This window comes from Ambystoma mexicanum, chromosome 12, assembly GCF_040938575.1.
Source record: "Ambystoma mexicanum isolate Mex_15411 chromosome 12, UKY_AmexF1_1, whole genome shotgun sequence".
Lineage (NCBI taxonomy): Eukaryota > Metazoa > Chordata > Amphibia > Caudata > Ambystomatidae > Ambystoma > Ambystoma mexicanum.
The window spans coordinates 208,801,446-208,824,124 of NC_090936.1; the positions used below are offsets into that span (position 1 = coordinate 208,801,446).

The 22,679-nt window shown below is 41.6% G+C and overlaps 1 protein-coding gene across 2 annotated transcripts in view; it reads left to right on the plus strand.

Annotated features, from left to right (window-relative positions):
- The window catches only part of DYRK4 (dual specificity tyrosine phosphorylation regulated kinase 4), a 1,198,302-nt gene that overhangs the window by 969,918 nt on the left and 205,705 nt on the right, over window positions 1-22,679 (plus strand). For both annotated transcript variants that reach the window (XM_069628321.1, XM_069628322.1), the window contains one exon: window positions 1,996-2,056. In XM_069628321.1, coding sequence (XP_069484422.1) covers window positions 1,996-2,056 — 61 coding nt within the window. The remainder of the gene's footprint in view (window positions 1-1,995; window positions 2,057-22,679) is intronic.

Here is a 22,679-nt window from a genome sequence, read left to right on the forward strand (position 1 = left end):
ATTTTATCCACTGTGGCAACATGGCTTAGAAGGTTTGATGTACATTTCGAAGCTTGAATTCCATCAGAAATCACAAATGTCTTTTGCATTTAATATTTTGTAATGCTTGTGTTTGAATTAAACTTGATAATTCTGAATGCACACTGCATTGCACTGTGATCTTTCAAATCATGTGTTACGGGTAATGTTTGCAGTTAACGTGAGTGCACATGCAGTGATGAATAACGTACAAGATAATAGTCTTGTTGTACAACGGTTGGTGGCTTTTCTGCAGGAACATTGAAATGAATGACGGACTATGTTCTTTTGTAATCAGCTTTATCGCTAGAACCAACTGTGTGAGCAGGCACCAAGCAGTGTATTGTATTCTTTTGTTGACTACCTTGTTTGATTTTACATGTGGCAAGGCCCCTGGAGTGCGCTCTTCCTGCTCAGTGTGGATTGTTCGATTCACACACACATATATACATATATATAATGTGAAGAAAAATATTTTTGCAAAAGAAAAATGAATTAAGGTTAAACCAACACAAAACGTCTACAAATATTAGAAATAAATATAGGAGGATAGCTCAGGGCTCAAAGCACTTGTGTTGGAATCCAGGCAATGCAGAGCAGCACGGGTTTAATACCCCTGCTGGACACAGGCATGAATAGTGATATCAAAAATGATTTTTTTAAATATTTAACAACAAAATTCGTTTGTCAATAAATTAACAAATATATTAAATAAAACCTTAACTCTCCCTGAATTTGTTATATAATATTATGTTTTTGATATACAATGTTTTGTAGGGAAAATGATGTAAAGTGGTTTGCGGATATATGTTTGTGTGAATTAATTTTATAAAATGCATTTTTTAATGTAGGGATGAAAAATGTATTAGATCAATTATGTCTTTGTTGCTTTTTATGTTTGTATTATTTAAATATTGTTTTGTGCAGCACACGTATTACATGTTTGTTAACTGTGCTGAAGCTAGGTGCTCTATAATATTGCACGCAAAGGCATCAGGCATTACATACAAAAACCCCACACTTGCCCCTAACTGTGCAGCTGTTGTGTGGTACTCTTTGACCAGAACATCAATGCAAAATTGCCCTCTCTCTTTTCCGTGATGAACGACCGTAACTAAACGGTCGATATGTCTTACAAAGAGAGGTGAATGTTGTTGTTAAACAAAGGCAAGGAGTGCCATGTAGTTAAAATAAATATGTTGCCTGTATACTTGATGATGTTTGTGTAGAATGCAGTGATTAAAACCATAGTAAGGCCACCTCACAGTAATGAGGAGCTGGGAGAACATCTTTCTGCCTGCAAACCAGCAATGTAAGAACCAGTGTTCTCAAGAGCCTCTGAACGGCCACCAATAGCCTGTTCTGTAGAAGGCGTAAGAGGGTAACCCTGAAGACACTTCCACATCAGGGTAGCTTCCAGTAGGTAGCTTCCCAGCCGAGCATACAGCCCTAAGGCTGCTGCCCGAGCAGTCGATTGTGCCAACAAACATTTTAAGGATTCCTGGATTGTTGTGGAGACTGGATCCCTCTAGGTCACTCGGCTTGTATGGCTGAAAGCTGCATAAATACCACCCCTTTTCCAACCCCATTGCCTGAGCTGCAGTGTCCTGGTTAGGTTAATAGTTGGTATTGCATAGTCCCAGGACAGTCTTCGGGCTCAGAATGGAGGGAATGGGCTTGGAAACGCATTGTAATGGTACCCTCCAAATGGTTTGGAAATTGTCTGTGGAATTGAGAGCGAGACATTGAAGAAAGTGACTTGCGAGTGTTTGAAAGTGTTTGAAAGTGTATGTATACATGTGTTGCCCCATTATTACATTAGGTAGGACATCATTTACAGTAACACCCTGCATGCCACCATTCTATAATACATTGTTAATGGAGGTGGACAATGTATTCATGTTGTAATTGGCTACAGTAGGTTTACTATATGATATCATTGTTTAATATTTATATATATATATATTTATCTTTAAGGTACTTGGTCTTCCACCTGCCAGATTTGTTCAGGCAGCACCGAGAAGAAAAGCATTCTTTGGTATGTATTACTTAATTGTGTACTGTTACTTTACGCATGTCTTTCATCTTTGTATAACATTTCCCAGAAGTGTTCATATCGCACAGCTTCACTGATGTCACCTCTACTCCCACAGGAAAGGAGAACTCAATGTCAGGGATAAGTGCCAGATGGATCATCCCTCCACAGGGTCCCCTTGGTGGTACCATGGTGCTGAGTAGCTTGTTGCAGCACCATGACTATCCATGATTAATGCAGATCTGAAACTATACAAAACCTTAGGTAGGACTGCTTGAACGAGTTGTAGCAAAGCTCCACTGCCCATATTCGACTAATTTGAAGTCATTTGAGCTACCCAATCTTTGCAGCAATTTGGGTAAACATCTTTGTGCAGGAAGATCCATGAGCAGGAGGGGCAGATGCCATCACCAGAGGGACCTAAATCATGCCCACCGCCTTGCAGAGACTTGTCATGTTCACCACAGAGTTATTGGGCATCTTTTCTAGCTCTCCAAAGCATATACTAGAAACAGAAAAAAAGTTGTTCTAATCTCCTTTGAGTGGCACACCAGCACTTGATAACGAAAAACATATGTGCTGCATTACTTCGCTGCTTGCTCTAGTACAAAAAATATATATTTATTCTATTTCCAGTGTGGTCGCTTGTTTGCAACCATAAATAGAAAACTACTTTTTTAATGTTAACTGCAAGGGCACCACCACTGCTATGAAAACAAAAATATTTCAGTGCACTTTGATGCGCGCACTATGAAGAGAAACGATACTTCGTAAATCTCTTGCCTCAAGCAGACTAACTTTTCCTGGAAAAAGAATTCTGTCACAGATAGGCTTGTTCCAATTAGAAATAGAAAACATAGTACCTCTGTTTCAAGAGCGGGCATATGCTCAAGCTAGAAATAAAAAAGGATACCTTTCAGATACATGGCATGGACTAGAAAAAGAAAGATTAAATGCTTTCTATTTTCAGCGCAAGCGGGCCATCTTCATTAGATTTTTTTAATCTGTTTCCTAAGTGGGTGGGACCAGCTGACACTAAAAATAAACTTTCACAACCTTTCTGTGCAGGCAGCTGGCCACCATCACAGCCAATCTTTCTGCTACTGGCAATTCCCGGGTTCAAACATGAGTTGGTTGGAGGTTTGACCAATCCCCTGAGTGAGCCACATATGTCTCTGGGTCACCACATTTGTCTGGAGTTTACCCGTGTATATGTGTAGGTCACTTGGGACTCAGAGTTTAGTTTAAGTAGGGCTAGTTTTATCTGCAAAATGGTCACAGGAACTTCCACGAAAAAATCCAAAGTCATATAGTGTTGCTAAACAAAGCATGCTACTAAACACTGTACATGCTGGTGTCCTGTCACCAACATGTCATCAGGCGTTGCTCTTGAAGGTCCTGCAGGATACTAGCATGAGCCAATTCTGCTCCTGAACTGTACACCTTTTCTGGCACGTATCTGCAAATATCCAGTATACATTCTGGAATCAACTTCATTCTTGAAGTCAGTTCTGGATCTTGCAGAGCCAGGATTGTGGTCCCTGTAGGGCATCGCTCTGAAACCATGGGACATGTGCATTTGCAAGGGCTGTATTTAGTACTGGCTTCAGTCTACCATGATCATACACTATATAAGTCATATTGTACTTGTTTACTCAAACCTTGGAAATACCACATTCAGGACGTTGAATCCAGCCCGAAGACTTACCTTGAAGATTTCTTGCAGGAGTTAATCCCTATGTATCCCAGAGCATTCCACCATGCCTCACATTTGTAGGTATTGTAACATAATTCATTTCTCTCTTGCTATTAATAATATCCTACCTCAAGTGTCTAGGTATGTTGTTTTCCCTTGTCTCTTATGAATACCATTCTTATTTGATAGATCACTATCAGTTTTTATCTCATTTTCACTTATATGTCCGAAAGTCTAGTGTAAGATCCCCAGCTCCTTAGTACTAGTTCTAGAGCCAGAGATGGGGCTTTTGTATAGATTTAATTCCAGAGTATTTTGTCCTTTTCATACCATGCCCATTTAATTGCTCTGTCCTGTATTTACAACCTCACAGTTAGTTTCTTGTGTACCAGTCACTGACTCCAATATCCAGTCCAACTTTTTCTTAGAACCTTGTCATTGATTGCCTATCAACCTTCTCATGGTTCATGAAACATTTTCAATCCATTATCCCATCTGATGTATATGTGTTTAATGCACTGCCTATATTTTTTCATATGTATGTCACTAAGTAGGCAGTTTATAGTGCCTCACACACACAGAAACAATCTTAGCTCTGTTTATATGTACACATTTTAAGGAACTCTGTAATATTATTTGGTAATCTCTTCGCAAGTACCAGCACATTATAATTTCATCTATCCTGGCCAGCCTTAGTTGCTGTGAAGGAAACACATGTTGGAAACACATGTTTTATTAGGTGGTGTTGTCCATGTCACGTAACTAATTCACCTCCTGCGTATATAACAAGTATTCATGCACACTTCACTTTGACTTGGCCTTTCCTCTTCACAGCAAATATAGAGCCATTTCTAAATGAGACTAATCTTGCTATATTCACTGAGATAGGTAATGTCTAATGTCTTTCTAAACCTGCATGTACTATGTGACTGGGACTTGAGAACCAGCGAAAGAGACTGTGCAGTGGTCCTTGGAGGACACAGGGTACGGATTGGCTTGGTAAGTAGACTTGAGGATACAATAATGATAATCACTGGCACTTTTAGCAGAGAAATATTATGATTCCATTGTTTGGGCGGGAACTTTCTTGAAGATTCAGGTCAGGTGATTATGAACTGGAACATCTGCATCGATGAGAGGCTTTCCTGTCCATCTTTATGAACTGGACATTGGATAGAAGGACGTCTCCATAATTATAATACTGCAGTTTCCATTTCAAATAATGTTCCTAGAGAGTTTTGTTTGTGTCTCAAGGTCAGGGCCTATAAAGGTGGAGAGCTGCTCTCTGGGTAAATCAACATGCTGTTCTGGGAATTGTCTTGCAAGACAATACATTTGTTTTTGACCTTGTTGATATCCGAGAATGACTTTGCGAGCCTGGTTTCTCCAACAGTGCTAAACATTGATAATGCCACCTCTCACTTGTTCTTTTGCCTTTTACGTGTAGTCCTCTCTCCTGAATTGGATCTTGGATTTGGTTAATCCCTTGAGGCTTTATGTTAAACTCTCATTACATTTAAGGTAAAATAGTTGTACATGTGTCTCCTTTTTGTGCCATCTTTAAACAAAAGATCCCATCCCACTCCAGTCACATACTTCAGTCTATTTCTTATGTCAGTTGAGTCCACAGGCATTGTTCACTCTTGTTACACCATCCTGCCACCTGCCTAACCACTCTACCATTGGTGACTCTAATCTGATATATGCTAAACTATCACTACGTTACAGTTCCTTTGTGTGCAAGAGACAAAACAGGACACTCCAATATGCTGCCCCACACCTAGATGAATAGTCTACTGGGTGTCACACCGGCAAGAAGTGAAAGGCTTTTGCAGAGGTAAGGCGATGTCTCATTTGAGTAACCTGATTCTGAGATGGTTGGCACATGTTACAACACCCATACGAACAGAGACATTCCAATCTGCACAAGGTGCATGTGATGAATCCTGTAGAATCCTCACAAAATCCCAGCCTAAAGTCTCGTCCCAGGTGGCCTGGGGAAGGCAGCCACTACCCGATTCTAACCCTGGGGGTGGTATTAGCTGGGTGGATCACCTGGGAGGAGAAGACCCCCCAAGGGAACAGGAGGATTCCGTTAGGAGAGACGCCGTATTTGTCTTCTTCAATATTAAATGGCTTGTTGTCAGAGTAAGACTTCCCTTCACAAAGCTACCCACATTGAGGGTAGTGAAACTTCTTGTGATCAACAGGGAAAGAAAATATGTGGGAATCAGAAACCTGACTCTCTGGCTTATGATGCACATACCTCTTCCTTAAATCTGAATCAACCATTAAATCCCCGAAAGACCTTCCCTAGGGATCTATTCAATAAACAATGTAAATCCAATAAAGTTGAAGTTCATATTTATGAAGGAAAAGGTAATCAGAACATTGGGGACTTCAAGTCCCACAATGGCCGAAGTACTGGGATGAGAAAGAGGGGCTGCGAGGCAGTAAACTACAAGATGCACTCTAGTGGTTCTAATAACCCACACCCGAGCATGGCATTTGAATATATAATGCCTCCTCAGGTGCAGGCCATTAGAACCAGAAGGTGGGTTGCCGAAACCATATTTCGCAGTTGCAGCAGCAGAGAAAGAGAGAAAATGGAGAAGCCTGAGTCACCGCTTCCTTTGAAGCAGATGTCGGTCCTGAGAGGGTCTCCAAAATTGAAGAACCTAATTGCAGAGGTTGCGCAGCATTAAAAATGGGGCAATACTGAATCAAGCTACTTATAATCACCTTTGCCAGAGTAAAGATTGGCAATACTCAAGCAAGTTAACCATCACCAACATTGCCAAAGTAAAGAGGGGGCAATGCCTCACAAAGCATTTAATTCCCAGTGGCAAAATAACAAGAGAACATTATTGCGGAAAGATTGTAACCATTATTGCCAGCTAGAGGAAGGGGCAATATTTAAGCAAGACATCAACAAGCATAGCCCAAGTCAAAGAGGTGCACATGAAGTACACGTTGTCAGCAGTTATTTGATGTGAAAGTGGGAAAACAACAGTGGCTGGAGAGAAGCCCTCCTTATAGACAGTGTCAAGAAGGAGAGGGACATAACCTGCATTGCGAGTGGCAAATACAACATCACAACAAACAGCACCAATGCGTATAATATTTTCCTACAAGGGGTTGCGAATTTTAATGTTGATGAAAGTCAAAGACTTTTCCAAAAGGTCTGAAGTAAAGCTTACTACAAAGTACTTGTAATAGTGTTAACAGCTTTTGTCCTGGATACCAGAATAGAGATACAGACCTTTTAGTGGTAGTACTGCAGGTTAGTGGACCAGGAGGAAATCATTGAAGTACTGTGTTGTGGATAAAGGTTGTGGCAAGAAGTGGTAATGTCACTAAAGTGTTTCATGAATCATTGTGGCATAATCATGACAAAAAATTGTTGTTGATGCAGAAGAATTATGAAGTGTTTTGTTTCTTAAGAAGTAGTAGTTGTGCTGAACTCTTTGCTATTAGTGGAGAGATAAAGACGTGCCGTCTACTTGAACTGTTGGTTAAAGTCCAAGTGAAAGACTTTTGGAGCAGAACCTTGTTACAAAACGGAACTTTCGTATTCAAACTTTGAATTTGGGGAAGGGGATCCAACCCAGGTTGCAAGAATACACATGTATTAGGTTTATGTTGAACACAACTGTGATTTCTGTTTTATCGTAATTGCCATATATTCCCTTTACGCGTTTGATGTATGCAAAGGTGTGAGGGACAGATTACTTTTGTTAGAGTGTTTTACTTTAGTTTATTTTGATAGGCAGGGAAATCTTCCTCAGATTAGGGATAGTGAGGCGTTTGTCAAACCCTTATGAGTTAATAAAATGGCATCTTGTGAAAACCTTTAACAAGTTGTCCGCCTCACATTTCCGACGCCTACCATGGCAATGGAAGTCACATCTACTAATGCAGCCTGTTATGACTCTACTGACCAAACTCACATGCATTCGGTAAGCATGGGTGTGTCGCTAACAGTCAGTTGGCAGCAGCATTAAAGGGACCTGCCTCCACAGCAAAGGGAAATCCTGGAGCCCTAGTGAGACTCTGGAGGGCAAGCTAAAAGAGAAAGATCAGGAGGAAGATAGGAAGGTAACATAAGGCAAGAAGGCAGAGGCAGAAAAGCAGAGAAGGTGCTCTTGAGGAGAGAATTCATGGGAATTAACAGAGCTGAAAAATAGCTACAGAGAAAGAAGTCGGCCCTGGAAGACAATATACAGCTATGTAGAGACTAGGATGTAGAAAGCTCATAAAAGACTTAGATCTTTACTCAATCTTCTGTGGAAGCTGCTGTACCCCACTGTGTCAACCCTCGCCATGGCACTCAGCCGGAATATCAGAGTTACTCCTGGGAACCGACCACCCCAAAAGGAAAGGGGAAGTGGATAAAATAACAATAACACACAGGCTTGACGTCTTCAATTGGGATGAATACCTGTCAAAGTAAATAGCATAAACTGTTAGCCACCTCCTCTAATTTCTATCCAGAACTCATACCCTTCCCCTACCTCCTGATATACCTGTGTCCCCTCAGCTAATGTCTTGAGGATGTGACAATGTGATAATTCATGGAGCTGTGTTAATGATCTCTTCTCAGCACAAACATTGAAAGAAATCTTGTTGATCTCTATACTGATACTGACAGGTAAAGCTTAATGGATTAACGTATGTACATTAACTTTTGTCGAACCTTTTGTTTCTTGTGACTACTTGGGATCTATTGACTCCATTAAAACGACTGTAACATTTTTACCTTGTTTCAAGCACTGCCAGTCAATCTTAATATCACACTAAAACTAAACAGCTGCGTCTCCTCCTTCGCGCCACATCAGTACTCGCGTATTCACCCTCCTTCAGTTTCATTATAGTCCTAACAGGCTTCCTTGTCCACTCGCTGCTTGAGAGCCACGTACCTCTGCTCGCTGGGAACGCAGTGTTCCAAACTCCCATTCACCTCTCACACTATCTCCTGTTTTGGGTGCGCGTGCACTTCCTGACTTGTCATCACTAAACCTGCCGATGTTCAGGTAAACTAAATAAGCAATGATATGATGAAACGCGCTGCTTAGTGTCCCCTCCCGGGTGGTCGGGGAAAGGCAAAAACTTTCTAATCCTGACCTTGGGGATGGTGTTCTGTGGGAGGAGACGCAGTATTTGTCTGAAAAGGGGAAACCCCTTTTACAAGTACCTAAGCACCCACAGATTGAATATTCTAATATGGGTAAAGTTAATGCCAAGTTCCCATGTTTCCTGAATAAGGAAATCCCAATTGAACCTCATAAAGTTAAAAACCACTTCAACTCCCAGAGGTATAGTGAAAGAAAATCTGTAAATAATGGCTTGAACAAATTGACTTCCGCTTTGCAAGTACATTTGTGTGATTGTCCCTTAAATGCATTTAAGGATAATATAAATGCATTTAAAAATAAGAGGCTTACTAGAAAACCTAACTTTGATGTTGAGGACTTCAAGTCCCATAATTCCTTAGGTACTGGGACAAAGAAGGAGGCCCCAGAGCAATGTTGCAGTGTAGTCAGACAATTAAGGCTAGCAGCCCAAACCTGAGAGAGGCAGAGAGCATTAAAAGGCCCCCACAGGTGCAGACCATTAGTTGCAGCAGGCAGTGTAGTAGCAGCAGTAGCAGTGTTGGCAGACGGAGAGCATGTTGTTGGCGGTCGCAGACGTTGGTGGAGAGCTACATGGATGCCGGGACCACTGAAAAGCAGATTTTACCTGGTGGTCCTGCAAGGGTCCTTTTCTCCAAGATTCTGATGTGCAGAGGTTGCACAGCGGGAAGCGTGAGTGAGAGGAGCTTTCCCCTACGTGAACCTAATTGCAGAGACTGCGCAGCAGAAAGTGTGCTGGGGACCATGGTTGGGGCTTGACGTGCACCCAAGGGCCTCAGGAGCCAGGTGAGCTCCTTTCAGCAGCGGTGTGAACAAGGACAACTTCGGCAAGGAAGTGCATCTGTTCGGGATATTCCAAAGAAGTGGAAGTCCTATAGTGAAAGAAAGGATCAAAGTCCCAGAACGAAGCTCGTGAGTGTTGCTGAACTCTCTAATCCCTTTCGTGTGGTTCAGGCGGCAACAATTGCACAGAAGAATCACTTGCATATGAGTGAAGTGCTTTTAATGCTACTGATTGAAGTTTAAAAAATGTGGTAACAATTGTGACACTTCTGAGTGGAAATGCTCCCCTAACACTAATTGAATACCAAATTGATGAAAACAGCTGAATTGAAAGTCACGTGTGTCTAAAAGTGATTCTTAAGTGGAGGTCAACTTACAGCAGTTAAAAACATTGTAACCGTGTATACAAGTGAATGAACTTTGGTTATGAGTTTCAGATGAACAAGCAAACATTACCAATAGCCACGAACTGTGCAAGCATTGCCCAAAGCCAAAGTAGATTAACAGCAGGTGGCCAATAAGAAGAAAAGGGCTTATGCAAATGATACTAAAGGTGAAGCTTGTTACTGGTGACTGTTCCTTACAATTGAAGCCAGTGCTAAATCATACATTGCCAAAGCGAAGGGGGAGAAACGAGAGTTGTGTCTTTAAAGTTGTTGGTTTACAATTGTGGCAGAAAGACAAGAGTGACCAAGAGGCTGTCCCCTGAAAAGGAAGGTTCGGAGGAAAAGTGAAGTATCTAAATATCAATCTTGGCATAACTAATACCTGTTTAAAGTCACGAAGTACTGAAGCTGTGGTGGTGTCACAAAGTACTGAAGCTGCCATGGTGTAATTGGTTGTGAGTAGATTTGAAACTTCCGTAGCACAAATGCACATGGAATATGTGAGGCAAAGGGAATATGCCATCATGGTAAACTCTTCTAGAAGTGCTGTGAAGTCTTCCTGACAAAGATACCGATTGTGACTCCTAATCTTATGAAGAGAGACATATTAACTGTTAACCAAGACCTGTGTTTTACTAATATTTACAGAAGTTGTCTTTCTTTTGAACTGTGGAATTTCTCCTTGGACAGCTGGAAGTTGTGGCAAAGCATTGTGGCTGAGAATGACATTGATGCTATTTTGATGAAGTGGAAAGGCTTATCACAAAGAGGAGAAGCTTTTCTGTTATTGGAACTTTGGTTAACAAAACTCTGCTTTAACATTTGAAACCATCAAGAACTGGATTGAGACTGTATTACCTATATGGATTTCCTTGTTTCTTTTATTGTTGAACATTGGAGCTGAGCTTACCTTGAAACCTGTGGAATGAGAGCTCACACAGGTTACTAAGAGGTTATCAAGAGACTGTGAATATAATGTTTGATGTTATTTGAATTGCCATATATTTTCTTTGTGTATTTGATGTTTAAGTGTGAGGGTCTGACATCCTGTGTTAGTGTTCCCCTTTAGTTTGTATAGGCAGATAGAGCATCGCCAGAGTAGGGATAGTGAGGCATTTCATAACATTAATAATTTAATACAATGGCATATTTTGAACAATCATCCAAAGGTTGTCCGCCTCACATTGTTGACCCCTCACAGCTCCCAGTCTGTCAGATTACTCCTTCTCCTGAAATCCTGGTCACTCCTAGCACATCTGCTTCAAGTTTTCCTTCTTCAAAAGTCATGTAATACAAGAGCGTATGAGAACAGGTCTTGCTGCGACAGCTTCTGTAATGAAAGGCAGTTTAAAATGTTCCAACACATAGGACCTGCTCTCCAAAGTTCCAATTCCTCCGTCTTGGCTCGGGCAGCTTTCAAATGTCTGTATTCAGAGTTAAGGTCTATAAATTAAGACACCACCCTGGAACCCAACATAAACATCTTACTCTCCACAAGCCTAACACCTCTCAATACTGTGCACCTGTGCAATGTGTCTATGAATCCTGACAGTAACCCCTCTAGCAAGGAACTGCCGCAGGGCCTGGTTTCTCCGGATTTCTTTTATTAAACATTGCTGTTAATCTTGTGGCATGTACATTTGTTTCAAATTCCCAAGTTCTCTCCTTGGGTGCAAACCCTTTCCAGTCTACCAAATATTGTAGTTTTCCCCTCTTCCTTCTTGAGTCTAGAATTGCCTTCACCTCAAATTCTTCTGTATATTCCTCCACTACATTTGTGGATGGAGGAGACATTAATCTGGTATTTCCCTAACAGGGTTTCAGTAAGCTGACATGAAATAATCGATGTACCTGTAATTCCTTAGGCAATGTTAACTTAACCACTACCGAATTGATCACTTTCTCAACCTCAAATGGTCCCACAAACCGTTGGCTGAACTTATTTCTACCCTTTAACCTGAGATGCGCAGTTGACAACCATAACTTGTCTCCCACCTTATACTCTGGACTCGACCGCCGATGGCCATCTGCACTTTTCTTCATGTTATGTTAAACAATTTATAAAGCGCAAACTCTCACCCCAAAGGGCATCATGGCACTAAGGCAAAACTATACTAACCATACTGAGACAGAAAGAGAAAGCCAAATACCAAAATCAGAAATTAGTCTGCAAAAAGCCACGTTTTCACAGTCCGCTTAAAGCTGAGATGATGCTCAGCAAGATGAAGAGGTGTGGGCAGAGAGTTCCACAACTGTGCAGCCGCAAAAGAAAAGGAGCGGCCCCCCACACGGTCGCGTCTAACACTTTTAACTAAAATACAAGCTGTATTTTACGACCTTAAAGAGCGAGCTGGCACATGCCGGTGAAATGTATCCTGCAGGAGCTCAAAGCCAATACCACAAAATGCATGGTGCACAATGCACAAGGCCTTGAACTTAATCCGGCTGGCCACTGGGAGCCAATGCAGCGATTTAAGTGCATCTGAAACAGAGATGAACCAAGAGGCTCCCATGGCAAGCCATGCTGCAGAGTTCTGATGAATCTGCAGGCGCCGCAGCAGATAGGCCGACTGGACCAGGTATAAAGAATTGCAATAATCCAGTGAGCCAGCAACCAGAGACGAGACCACCAGTGGGAGAAGTCCCACGGGAAGAAAGGGGAAACTTTATCAAGAGTTTGAAGCTTAAAGTAAACCCTTGACAGACGCAGCTTATTTGAGGGAGCAGGGAGAGTTAGGCTGAGAACTTCACCCCCAGATTTTTTACTACAGTGACCAGCTATGGCACAGGGCCCAGCTCGGGCAGGCAAAAATCTGCCGAACAGAGAGAAGTCTCAGACTGAGCCCCCAAGACCAGGACCTCAGTCTTGTCGCCATTGAGCCAGGGCCAGTTGGTGCCCATCCACACTGAGATTGCCAAAAGGCAGTGTCAGCAGCGCTCTGCTGTCAATGGCTGCGCCAAATCAAGGTGCATCAGAATCTGGGTGTCGTCAGCATAGGAATAACACTGAAACCCAAGGAGATCAAAGGCAGAATATAAATATTAAAGAGAAGGGAAGAACGAGCAGATCCCTGAGGGACACCACAAGCCAGAGGATAAGGGGCAGATATAAAAGGAGAAAGGAAGAGGGACTGGGTACAATCAGCCATTTCAGAACCTGGCCAGAGATCCCCACTGCGACTAGTCGCTGGACCAAGATGGAATGGTCAACGGTGTCAAAAGCTGCAGAGAGATCCAGAAGTATCAGGGAACCAAATCTCCACCCCCTGATCGACAATCTGAGCCAGATCGTCAAGAACAGAGATCAGGACGGATTCAGTGCCTGTCCGAAACCCGACTGGAAAGGATCTAAACAGTGATAGCCCTCGAGAAAGGAGTGGAGAAGAGGGGTGACCAAAGATTCAACCAGCTTCATAGGAAAAGACAAGAGTGAAATGGGATGGAAATTAGAAAGAAAAAGAGGGTCCAGATTAGGTTTTTTTAAAAGCGGAATCACCAATGCATGTTTAAGAGAAGTAGGTATATGGCCGTGCACAAGAGAAAAGTTCACTGCTGACAACACCGAGGCAGCAATAGAGGGAATAATCTCTTTCAAAGTGCCAAGAGGAATAGGATCCGCTGTGGAAATGGACTTCAAACTGCAGGTAGCCAAGATAACATCTGCCTCTGAGAAGGTGGGAAATACCTCCCGAAGAGCTGGCGCTGGTGCATCCATAGAAGCCCCCGTCTCCTGCATATCCAAAGCCAGAGAGTCGGAAATCTTCTGGCGGACAGCTCCAATTTTGTCTTTAAGGAAGTTAGACAATGAAGTGCAAAGTTGCATAGAAGGAATGACTATTTTAGCCGAGGGCAGAGCAGAACGGGCCTGCACCACTTTAAACAGCTCCCGAGAGGAGTTTACAGCAGCTTCAATACATCCAGAGAAGTATACTTGCTTAGCTTTGAAGATGGCGAGTTGATAAACTGATGTGGCCTTGCAAAAAGCCAAATGAGCTAGTGGGCAATAAACTAGCCGCCATTTATGTTCAGCATGACGGCGCTGCTGGTGAAGACCAGCCAGGGCCTCCTTAAACCAAGGCTCCAAAAGGCATACTCGAGGTTTGGAGGGTTTCAGGGGAGCCAGCGAGTGGGCTGTGGACTGCAAGGCCACAGCCAGAGAATCGAGGTCTACCGAAAAACACAGGGCCAAGGCCTCCATAATACCAGCAGCGACCGTGGTGGTAGGAATGATGAACCAGCGACGGGTCGTGGTAGAGACGAGAGATGACATGTGGGCTCACCATGAATAGAAAAAGGCACGACCCGGTGGTCAGTTCAAAGGACGGAAAAACTGTGATAGACACATGAAGTTGGACCCCCAATAATCTGCGGTAAATTAAGGTCAACCAGACATGAGACCTAGTTAACTGCCACTGTATCTTGAACATTATTGGGGTGAAGATTAAAATCCCCTAGTACGACAAAGGACTGATATTGTAGGCACAAGTCGGTGAGCAGAGCCACGAAGTCAGCCACAAAGCGGGCATCATAGCCAGGAGGTCTATGGATAAGCAGAGCGTGTATTGTGCAAGAAGATGAAAATTCCATATGTAAAAGACATGCCTCCATATTAAGAGTATGGGTAAAGGGTAACATAGAGCGGGGGTAGTCTTTGTGGTCCTTTCATTTGAATCTTACTTTTTTTTAATGCTAATACCACTCTTTGTAAATTCTCTCTCATCAATCTTAATCTTTCCTCTACTTCAGGATAAGGATTTACTTTCACACTCTCGAAACGCATAAATCATGGGTAATAAACCTGGTTAAAGAAAAAAGGGGACAACTTAATAGCATCTTTATTTGTGGCATTGTAACAAAATCCTGCCAACCAAAGTAAATCCAGCCAACCTTCGCCCATCCCAAAATAACGTCTGATATATTTTTCTAATTCCTGGTTCATTATTTCAGTTTGTCCATTCGTTTGGGCATGATATGATGATGATACATTTACAGTGATTCCCAATTCTTTGCAGATAGCTTTCCAAAAATTTGACACAAATTGAGAATCTCTGTCAGAAACAATTTGCAAAGGCAGGTGTGCAAACTAACAATTCCTTGGTGGAAGCTTCGTGCCAAATTTGTTGCTGTGACCACTCCCTCCATTGGAATGAAATGGCCAATTTAGAAAAATGATCACTTTTATTAAGACGGATGTGCAACCCTTATTTCTGGAAGAACAAAGGATTAAATAGTGGTGGGTGTGATACCTTTACCGTGCGCTATTGACCATATTACAATAGAATTGAGAAGATAAATAATTGTAGATGATATTCCGGCAGCGAGGATCCCAAAAACAAAACCCCCCACTGGGGTTTGTATTGTGAAAATATCTGAATTGGGTTTTAGGGATATGTGCTCGCGCTCAGGAAAGAGTCATAAAGTTATCAATGTCCATATATTGCATTCTTTAGATGTCAGAAATGGATTCCAAAAAAGGTGATTGATACAAAGTTCTCCCGACTTAGGTTAGCCTATTTTATTTCTTATCAACGATAACAGCCGACACGTGTTTCGACCTCACTGGCCGTCCTCAAGGCTGTAAATAAGTCACAATGTTCATACAAATCATAATGTTTCATATTTATACAGAACAAAAAATGTTCCTAATGTTTCAAGTGTTTCGAAAAAATTCAAAGGCAACATACCACACAAAAGGTTTTCAGGTAAAGAGTCGCAATGTCATGGTCCGATTATATGGAGAAAGACAATTTTAAAAAACAATGTATGTATCAATAGTATGGCCAATATTTAATCTCACTATAGGCAAAATTAGGAATTATTCCTATTCTCACAATTGTTAATCGTTAGTGGATGTGTTCGAATTAGCTGCAAAGTGAATCCCATATCAAAAGGTGTGTGAGTTTAAGTGTGCAGAAACACAGACCAGTCCTTATTGAATAAGTCAATTCAGTTTCCCATAGTGTGTTGGGTAAATTGAATTAATGGACACCAAATTATTGATTGGCATTACACCCCATGCTGTGGGGTGAATCTAATTAACCTCTATGATGTGAGCACCAAAAATCTGCGGTCAAGATCAATGTCTATGAAGGTCAGTGTATCTAGTTGCCGTGCTCGTAAGTTCAGCCAAATCTGTCATAAAGAACGCTATGTGTTAATTATATTCTATGTTCAAAAAGGTAAAGCTACTCTTTGAAAACAATATATTCCTAAGAGACAGTGAATCCTATGGGTTCCCATGGCATTAAAGTCACACGATATTGTGCAATGCACGACCATTTACAAAATGTCACGCGCGAGTGTATCCAACAAGTCCATGTCAATCTGGAAATCCACAAAATCAATACCTTTGTCTGGACCAAATGAAATGCCTTCATTCAAAATTGATAGTCCAAGCTGCCACTTCCGCTGCGGCGAAGACACAGGTCATCCAGAAATTCGAACCCGGTCCACCGCCAAGAAACGTGCAGCAAAATGACTCAATCCAATTTAGTGGTTAATCTTTCCAATCGTGTTCTAACTGATTCAGAGATTTCAATTTCAGCAGAGCACGATTAATAATATTTCAGGGGGAGAATTTTACAGAGCGAGAAGGAATTGTAGTCTTGAGTCTGATTACACTAAAGAATGTGTTACTCTAACTAAACGGTTTTTGGACAGAGGTTTATCATCCTGATGTCATTAAGAAATCTGCTGACAAGTTTGCTCATGTTAAACAATTGGATTTACTTAATGACAAAAAAGTGGTGAAAACTCGACAACAACAAATCTCTATTATAGCCCAATTTTCAAGAGATTCCTCAACTTTATATAAATTGGTTGCCAAACATTGGCATCTTCTTAAACTGGATCAAGACTTAACTCTGTTTGTGTCAGAGAAACCTAAATTCACGTACACTAGAGCACCATCGATAAAACAGAAAATAAGTCCTTCCATTCTGAATACGCCAACTGTTAGTTCAGATAAGACTTGGTTCCAGAAAACCAATGGTTTTTTCAAATGGTGCAATTGTAACCAATGTCAATATGCACAAGACAATTGTAGAGTTTTTATTGATCCTAGGGGCATACATGTCAAGATTAACGATTTCATAAATTGTAAAACTTGTTTTATAACATACGCAATTATATGTGTGTGCGGTAACGTTTACGTTGCCAGCACTATCAGGCAGTTGAGGATACGTATTTGTGAACATCTAGCAAGCCTAAAAAATCAAGATCCTAAATGTCCACTGGCCATACACTGGCAATCATAACATTAACTGTCCAATAAGGAAGACCTTCATTTTATTAGGCTCATAAAAACTAAGGTGGGGAAAAGAGGTGGGAACACACAGCTGAAATTATGTCAAATGGAATCAACACTTATTTGTTTCCTACGATTGACAGAGCATGGTTTAAATACCGATCATGAAATGTATGTATTTCTCTAATGACAGGTTATTTTTGAGGACATTAATGGTATTAAGTGGACTTTGGGTGTGAAGTTGTCACCAACCGTTTCTTTCTCTATTTTTCAACAACACATTTTGTTTCTTGTTCACGAGGCATTTTAGACTCAAATTGGTTTTGAGCTGTCCTTTTAACTGATTTGTATTTTTGACACTGAATACTGACACCTCAAATTGATGATTTCCTAATCATAATAGAAATCATAGACACCATTAGAATGAGATTCTATTCAGGTTACTCTCATCGGAATGTGAGACACCTAAGAAATCATGTTGGTTTTTTTTTTATTATTCATTGTGAACTTCAGGTAACACTTAACAGGGCATCCACATATTACTAATAATTGTGTTATCCCAAGATAAGCTCACTCCAAGAAAGTAAGTAAAATCAAGATGGCTATTTGAATTAAATGTTCTTCCAACAGAATTATAATGGGGATGACATATATTTGTTTACATCTGACGTCACACGTACCCATACGTGTGACGTCATCACGTCCGCCCGTCCGTCACCGTGGATGACGCTAGAGGAATGTAAGAACGCGGCAGCATAGTGATTCCGCTTTGCCTTTTTGCTCTAACAGACACGCCATTAGAGGCATCTTTAGAACGGGTGGGGTCTATCCCCTGAATAAAAGCACTCAGGTGAGAACGCCATGATCGGCAACTTACTTCATGCTATTCGTTCAGCTTGTTTTGGGGACAATGTGGATTCTATGGATTTGTTGGATTCACTCGCGAGTGACATTTTGTAAATGGTCGTGCATTACACAATATCGTGTGACTTTAATGCCATGGGAACCCATAGGATTCACTGTCTCTTAGGACTATATTATTTTCAAAGAGTAGCTTTACCTTTTTGAACATAGAATATAATTAACATATAACGTTCTTTATTACAGATTTGGCTGAACTCACGAGCACGGCAACGGGATTCACTGACCATCATAGACATTGATTTTGACCGCAGATTCTTCCCGTTCTAAGCCAGGAGGCGCACAATTGATTTTGGGACAGACCAGTCCCCCAGGTATGCACCTTTCAGAACTTTTGTTGTTATTATTTGCTGTAGTTGTAGTAGTGACACCAGCTCAAACAAAAACATTTTTCCACTCTTGAATTTCAGAGGAATTTTAGTATCCAGAATACAGGGTAAGACCTGTTCATACTATTTGTCTGCACAGGGATATATATTTTTTAACATTTGGTGCTCACATCATAGAGGTTAATTAGATTCACCCCTACAGCATGGGGATGCAATGCCAATCAATAATCTGGTGTCCAATTAATTCAACTTCTACACACTAAGATAAACTGAATTGACTTATTCAAAAAGGACCGGTCAGTGTTTCTGCACACTTAAACTCACACACCTTTTCATATGGGATTCAATTTGCAGCTAATTCGAACACATCCACTAACTATGAGCAATTGTGAGAATAGGAATAATTCCTAATTCTGCCTAAGATGAGATGAAATATTGGTCATACTATTCATACATAAATTGTTTTTTAAAATTGTCTTTCTCCATACATTCTGACCATGACATTGCGACTCTTCATCTGAAAATCTTTTGTGCGGTATGTTGCCTTTACATTTTTTCAAAAGACTTGAAACATTAGGAAAATGTTTTGTTCTGTATAAATATGAAACATTATGATTTTTTTTTAACATTGTGACTTCTTCACAGCCTTGAGGACGACCAGTGAGGTTGAAACACGTGTCAGCTGTCATCGTTGATAAGCAATTAAATAGGCTAACCTGAGCCGGGAGAACTTTGTATCAATCACCTTTATTGGAATCCATTTCTGACATCTAAAGAATGCAATATACATTGATAACATTAGGACTCTTTCCTGAGTGTGAGCACATATCCCTAGAACCCAATTCACTTATTTTTGGCAGTTCCACGATAAAGTCAAATGAAATGGTGTGCCAGGGATGTGGCAGAACTGGCAGTGGATTTAATAACCCAGCAGTACTTCTATTCCCTCCCTTGGCTCTTGTACACACTTCACTAAGTTTCATATGTCTTTCCTCATTTCTTCCCACCAGAACTTCCTCCAAAACTAGCTCCAGCGTTTTGCGGTACCCTGTATCACCTGCTAAGGCAGACTTGTGACATTCACCCAGGACTTGTTCACGCAAACCTTTGCTAGGAAGAAACCATCTTGTATCCGCTCTCAGTAATCCCTTCTAGAATGTGACACATGGGATCTTGAATTCCCCAACTTAACATCTGTTCCTTCGTCAAACTCTTTTTCACTTCCTCCTGGAATTGAATAGTTCCTCCTTAAACAGTGGTTAATGGTTTCGGTGGTTCCTCATTAAATCGTTGGCTTCCAGGGAATTGGCGAGATATAGCATCCGCCTTCCCGCTTTGATGTCCAGGCTTGAAGGTAATGACATGTCCACATTGACGATTCTGCAACAACGGAATGTGACGCATGCTGTCACAAAGTAAGCGGCCCTTTCTTCTTGTTTTTTCTTCGTTCACTTCCAAACATATAAAACGTACTGGAAGCAGGAGACAGTGTCTTGCAACGGGATTCATTTCTCACTGCCACATACCTGTGTATCTTGATGCCTCGTAAACCATGGTCATAGGTAATTAAGGTGTAGAATTAAATTAGTCTTTCCAAAGGCACCAGGGTCATTCATAGGAGTTTCATTGATGCCAGGAGCAGCAAGAAGAGGGTAAGGAACCTGCTGCTTGTGTTGTCGTTACGTCTTTCTTGTATCTCCAAGCTACCCAGTTTATGGTATCCCTTTGTCTTTCTGTAGCTCCTGTTTCCCTTGTCACCAGTTTGCAGAGGGGGTGTGTCCAGTAGGACTCCTGGCTACGGGCCCTAGTCACACAGGCTGTTCATTTGGGCTTGTCATTCAGAGAGGGGGAGCACAGCGTTCCAAGACTTCAGAGAGCTACGGTCTTCGACCAGGAGCAACCTGACACACAGACAACAGATTTCCAATTCAACAGTAGAATCTTTATTAAGTACCAGGATGATGTAAGGCCTAACTTGCCCTATAAATATGGTGGGATTTTCCCTACCCAAGGAAACTAAGGAAAGTCAAAATCAAAAGTCTGTCTGTGTCAAAACCTATGCTTGCATCTAATACCAAACATAGTGCAGGGATATTCTGAGTTAACTAAACATTTTTTTAAACAAAATATGGAGCTGCTTCTAGATCCCATCCCCAAGTCCAGGATACAGTTCCCACAATTGCTTGCTCCAAATATTCCAGCTGGACTTGGGTTTCTCTCCCCCAAGTTCAAAGCACACTTGGTTTCAATACACATTGTTCAACTGGGTTCACACTTTTCCAATAGGAGCTCTGGGTTCCCTTCCCCAAGGTCAAAGCACTGGTTCACAAAACAGTCTCCCAATGTTCAACAGGAGCTTAGGGTTCCCTTCCCCAGGCTTAAAGAACTGATGCACAAAACAGTCTCACAATGTTCCACAGGAGATTAGGGTTCCCTTCCCCAAGCTTAAAGCACTGATGCACAAAATAGTTCTGCTATATTCAACTCATTCTTGGAATACAGAGCAAAGCTGCAGGTAAAATCAGAAACTCTGCACAAATGCTAATAAAAAAACGACATTTGGATTTCTCTATTTAATGCTATAAATAGGAAACTGAACTGACTATAGTTAACTGCACTCAATTTATTTTCTTTGTTTTGATGATTATTTAAAAGTCCGCGTAACTGAAATATGCTGGCCTTGATACAACTGAAAAAGGGAGCATAGGGCAACAAAGGGCAGTCTTGCAGTGAACTATAGGCTGTGTGGAGGCCAGTTAGGAGGAGGAGGGGCTCCCTGCTGCTGCACACATGACCTTACTTTAAAACACACCTTTCGACGGTGAAGCCGTGGTGATTAGTGGACCGGGGTGTGGCTGTCCTGGCTGGGTTGGCTTGGGAGGATTGTGCGCTGGCCGGCTGCCGACCTGCCGTTAGTCCCAAGCTGGAAGCATTGTGCGCACTGCCTGCCCCGCCTCACTATTCAAGCTGTTACTATAGACAAGGTGACAGCTGGGGTGTGACTTGGTTCCTACTGAAGAAACAGTGTCCTATGTGAGCTCTGCAAGAGTTGGGTGAGTCACATACAGTTGCACACAGACTGCATGATTTTGGAATTCGTTACACAGCTATACAGTGAGTCGCTGGAGGCAGGAGGGATTTAAAGATCGACAGTGGGAGAGGATCACAGTATTATAACTGTGCTGGGTATTACTACATAGCACCTGCTGAACGCCGCTACTCACTCCATCTGATGCATTTGGACTTGGGTGAAGTTAAAAGGCAAGTTATTGGCAAATTGACTCTCAATAGACTTTGGTGATCTGAAGAGCAGGGTTTCTGTGCACTGTGGCATGGGAGTGAGGAGGGGAGTCTGACTAAGGGCAGCCCCTCGTGCTGCCAGGCGTGCCTCGCTCCACGCTTACCCCTAATTTAAATTGGTCTAGAAGGATAAATATCTTGTTTTCCCTGCATTTTCTTTTATTTCAGCTGCTTAACATACTATCCCAGGTCAGCGTAATTTTGCTAGGCAGCTCAGACCGCAAGCGGGCCAGGGGGGCTTTGTGCCCTCGTGGACTGGTTGGGATAGAAGATTAGGTGTCAATGATCTTTTTATTTTATACTTAATATTTTTGTCAATGGTCTTTTGAACTTATTTTTTAATTAATCTTAATGAATTTTATACTGTCTGTGATTTATGAAGTTTTTAATGTTGTCAAACATTTTAGAAAGCTTAGAAACTGTAGATTATTTATTGCCTCATAATGTTTAATAGCAGCATATCAATTATTGTGGGCTTGTGACGCTGAAAGAGTAGGATGAAGTTTTTCTGGAACATATTTGATCATATCCCAAATTATTAGCATAATTTCCAAAAGAAAGGTGGTAAGTCCTCCAACCCGCGGTTCAGCAAGGAAACGTACCATGAAGTATGCAGACCGTATTGAATTGAGGAGTCTAATCTGATGATTGATGAGATCGCTGGTCTTTTATATGAAAGGAAAGGAGGAAAGCCAGTGACAATTGGAGTCCCCGGTACAAGAGAGTGACCTCTAACTGTGGTGTACCAAAGGGTGATGAAATTATCAAAATGGCTACCAAGGAGGTGGCCTGCATGGCCTCAAGGGGGAGGTTGAACCCAAAGCAAAAGCTCA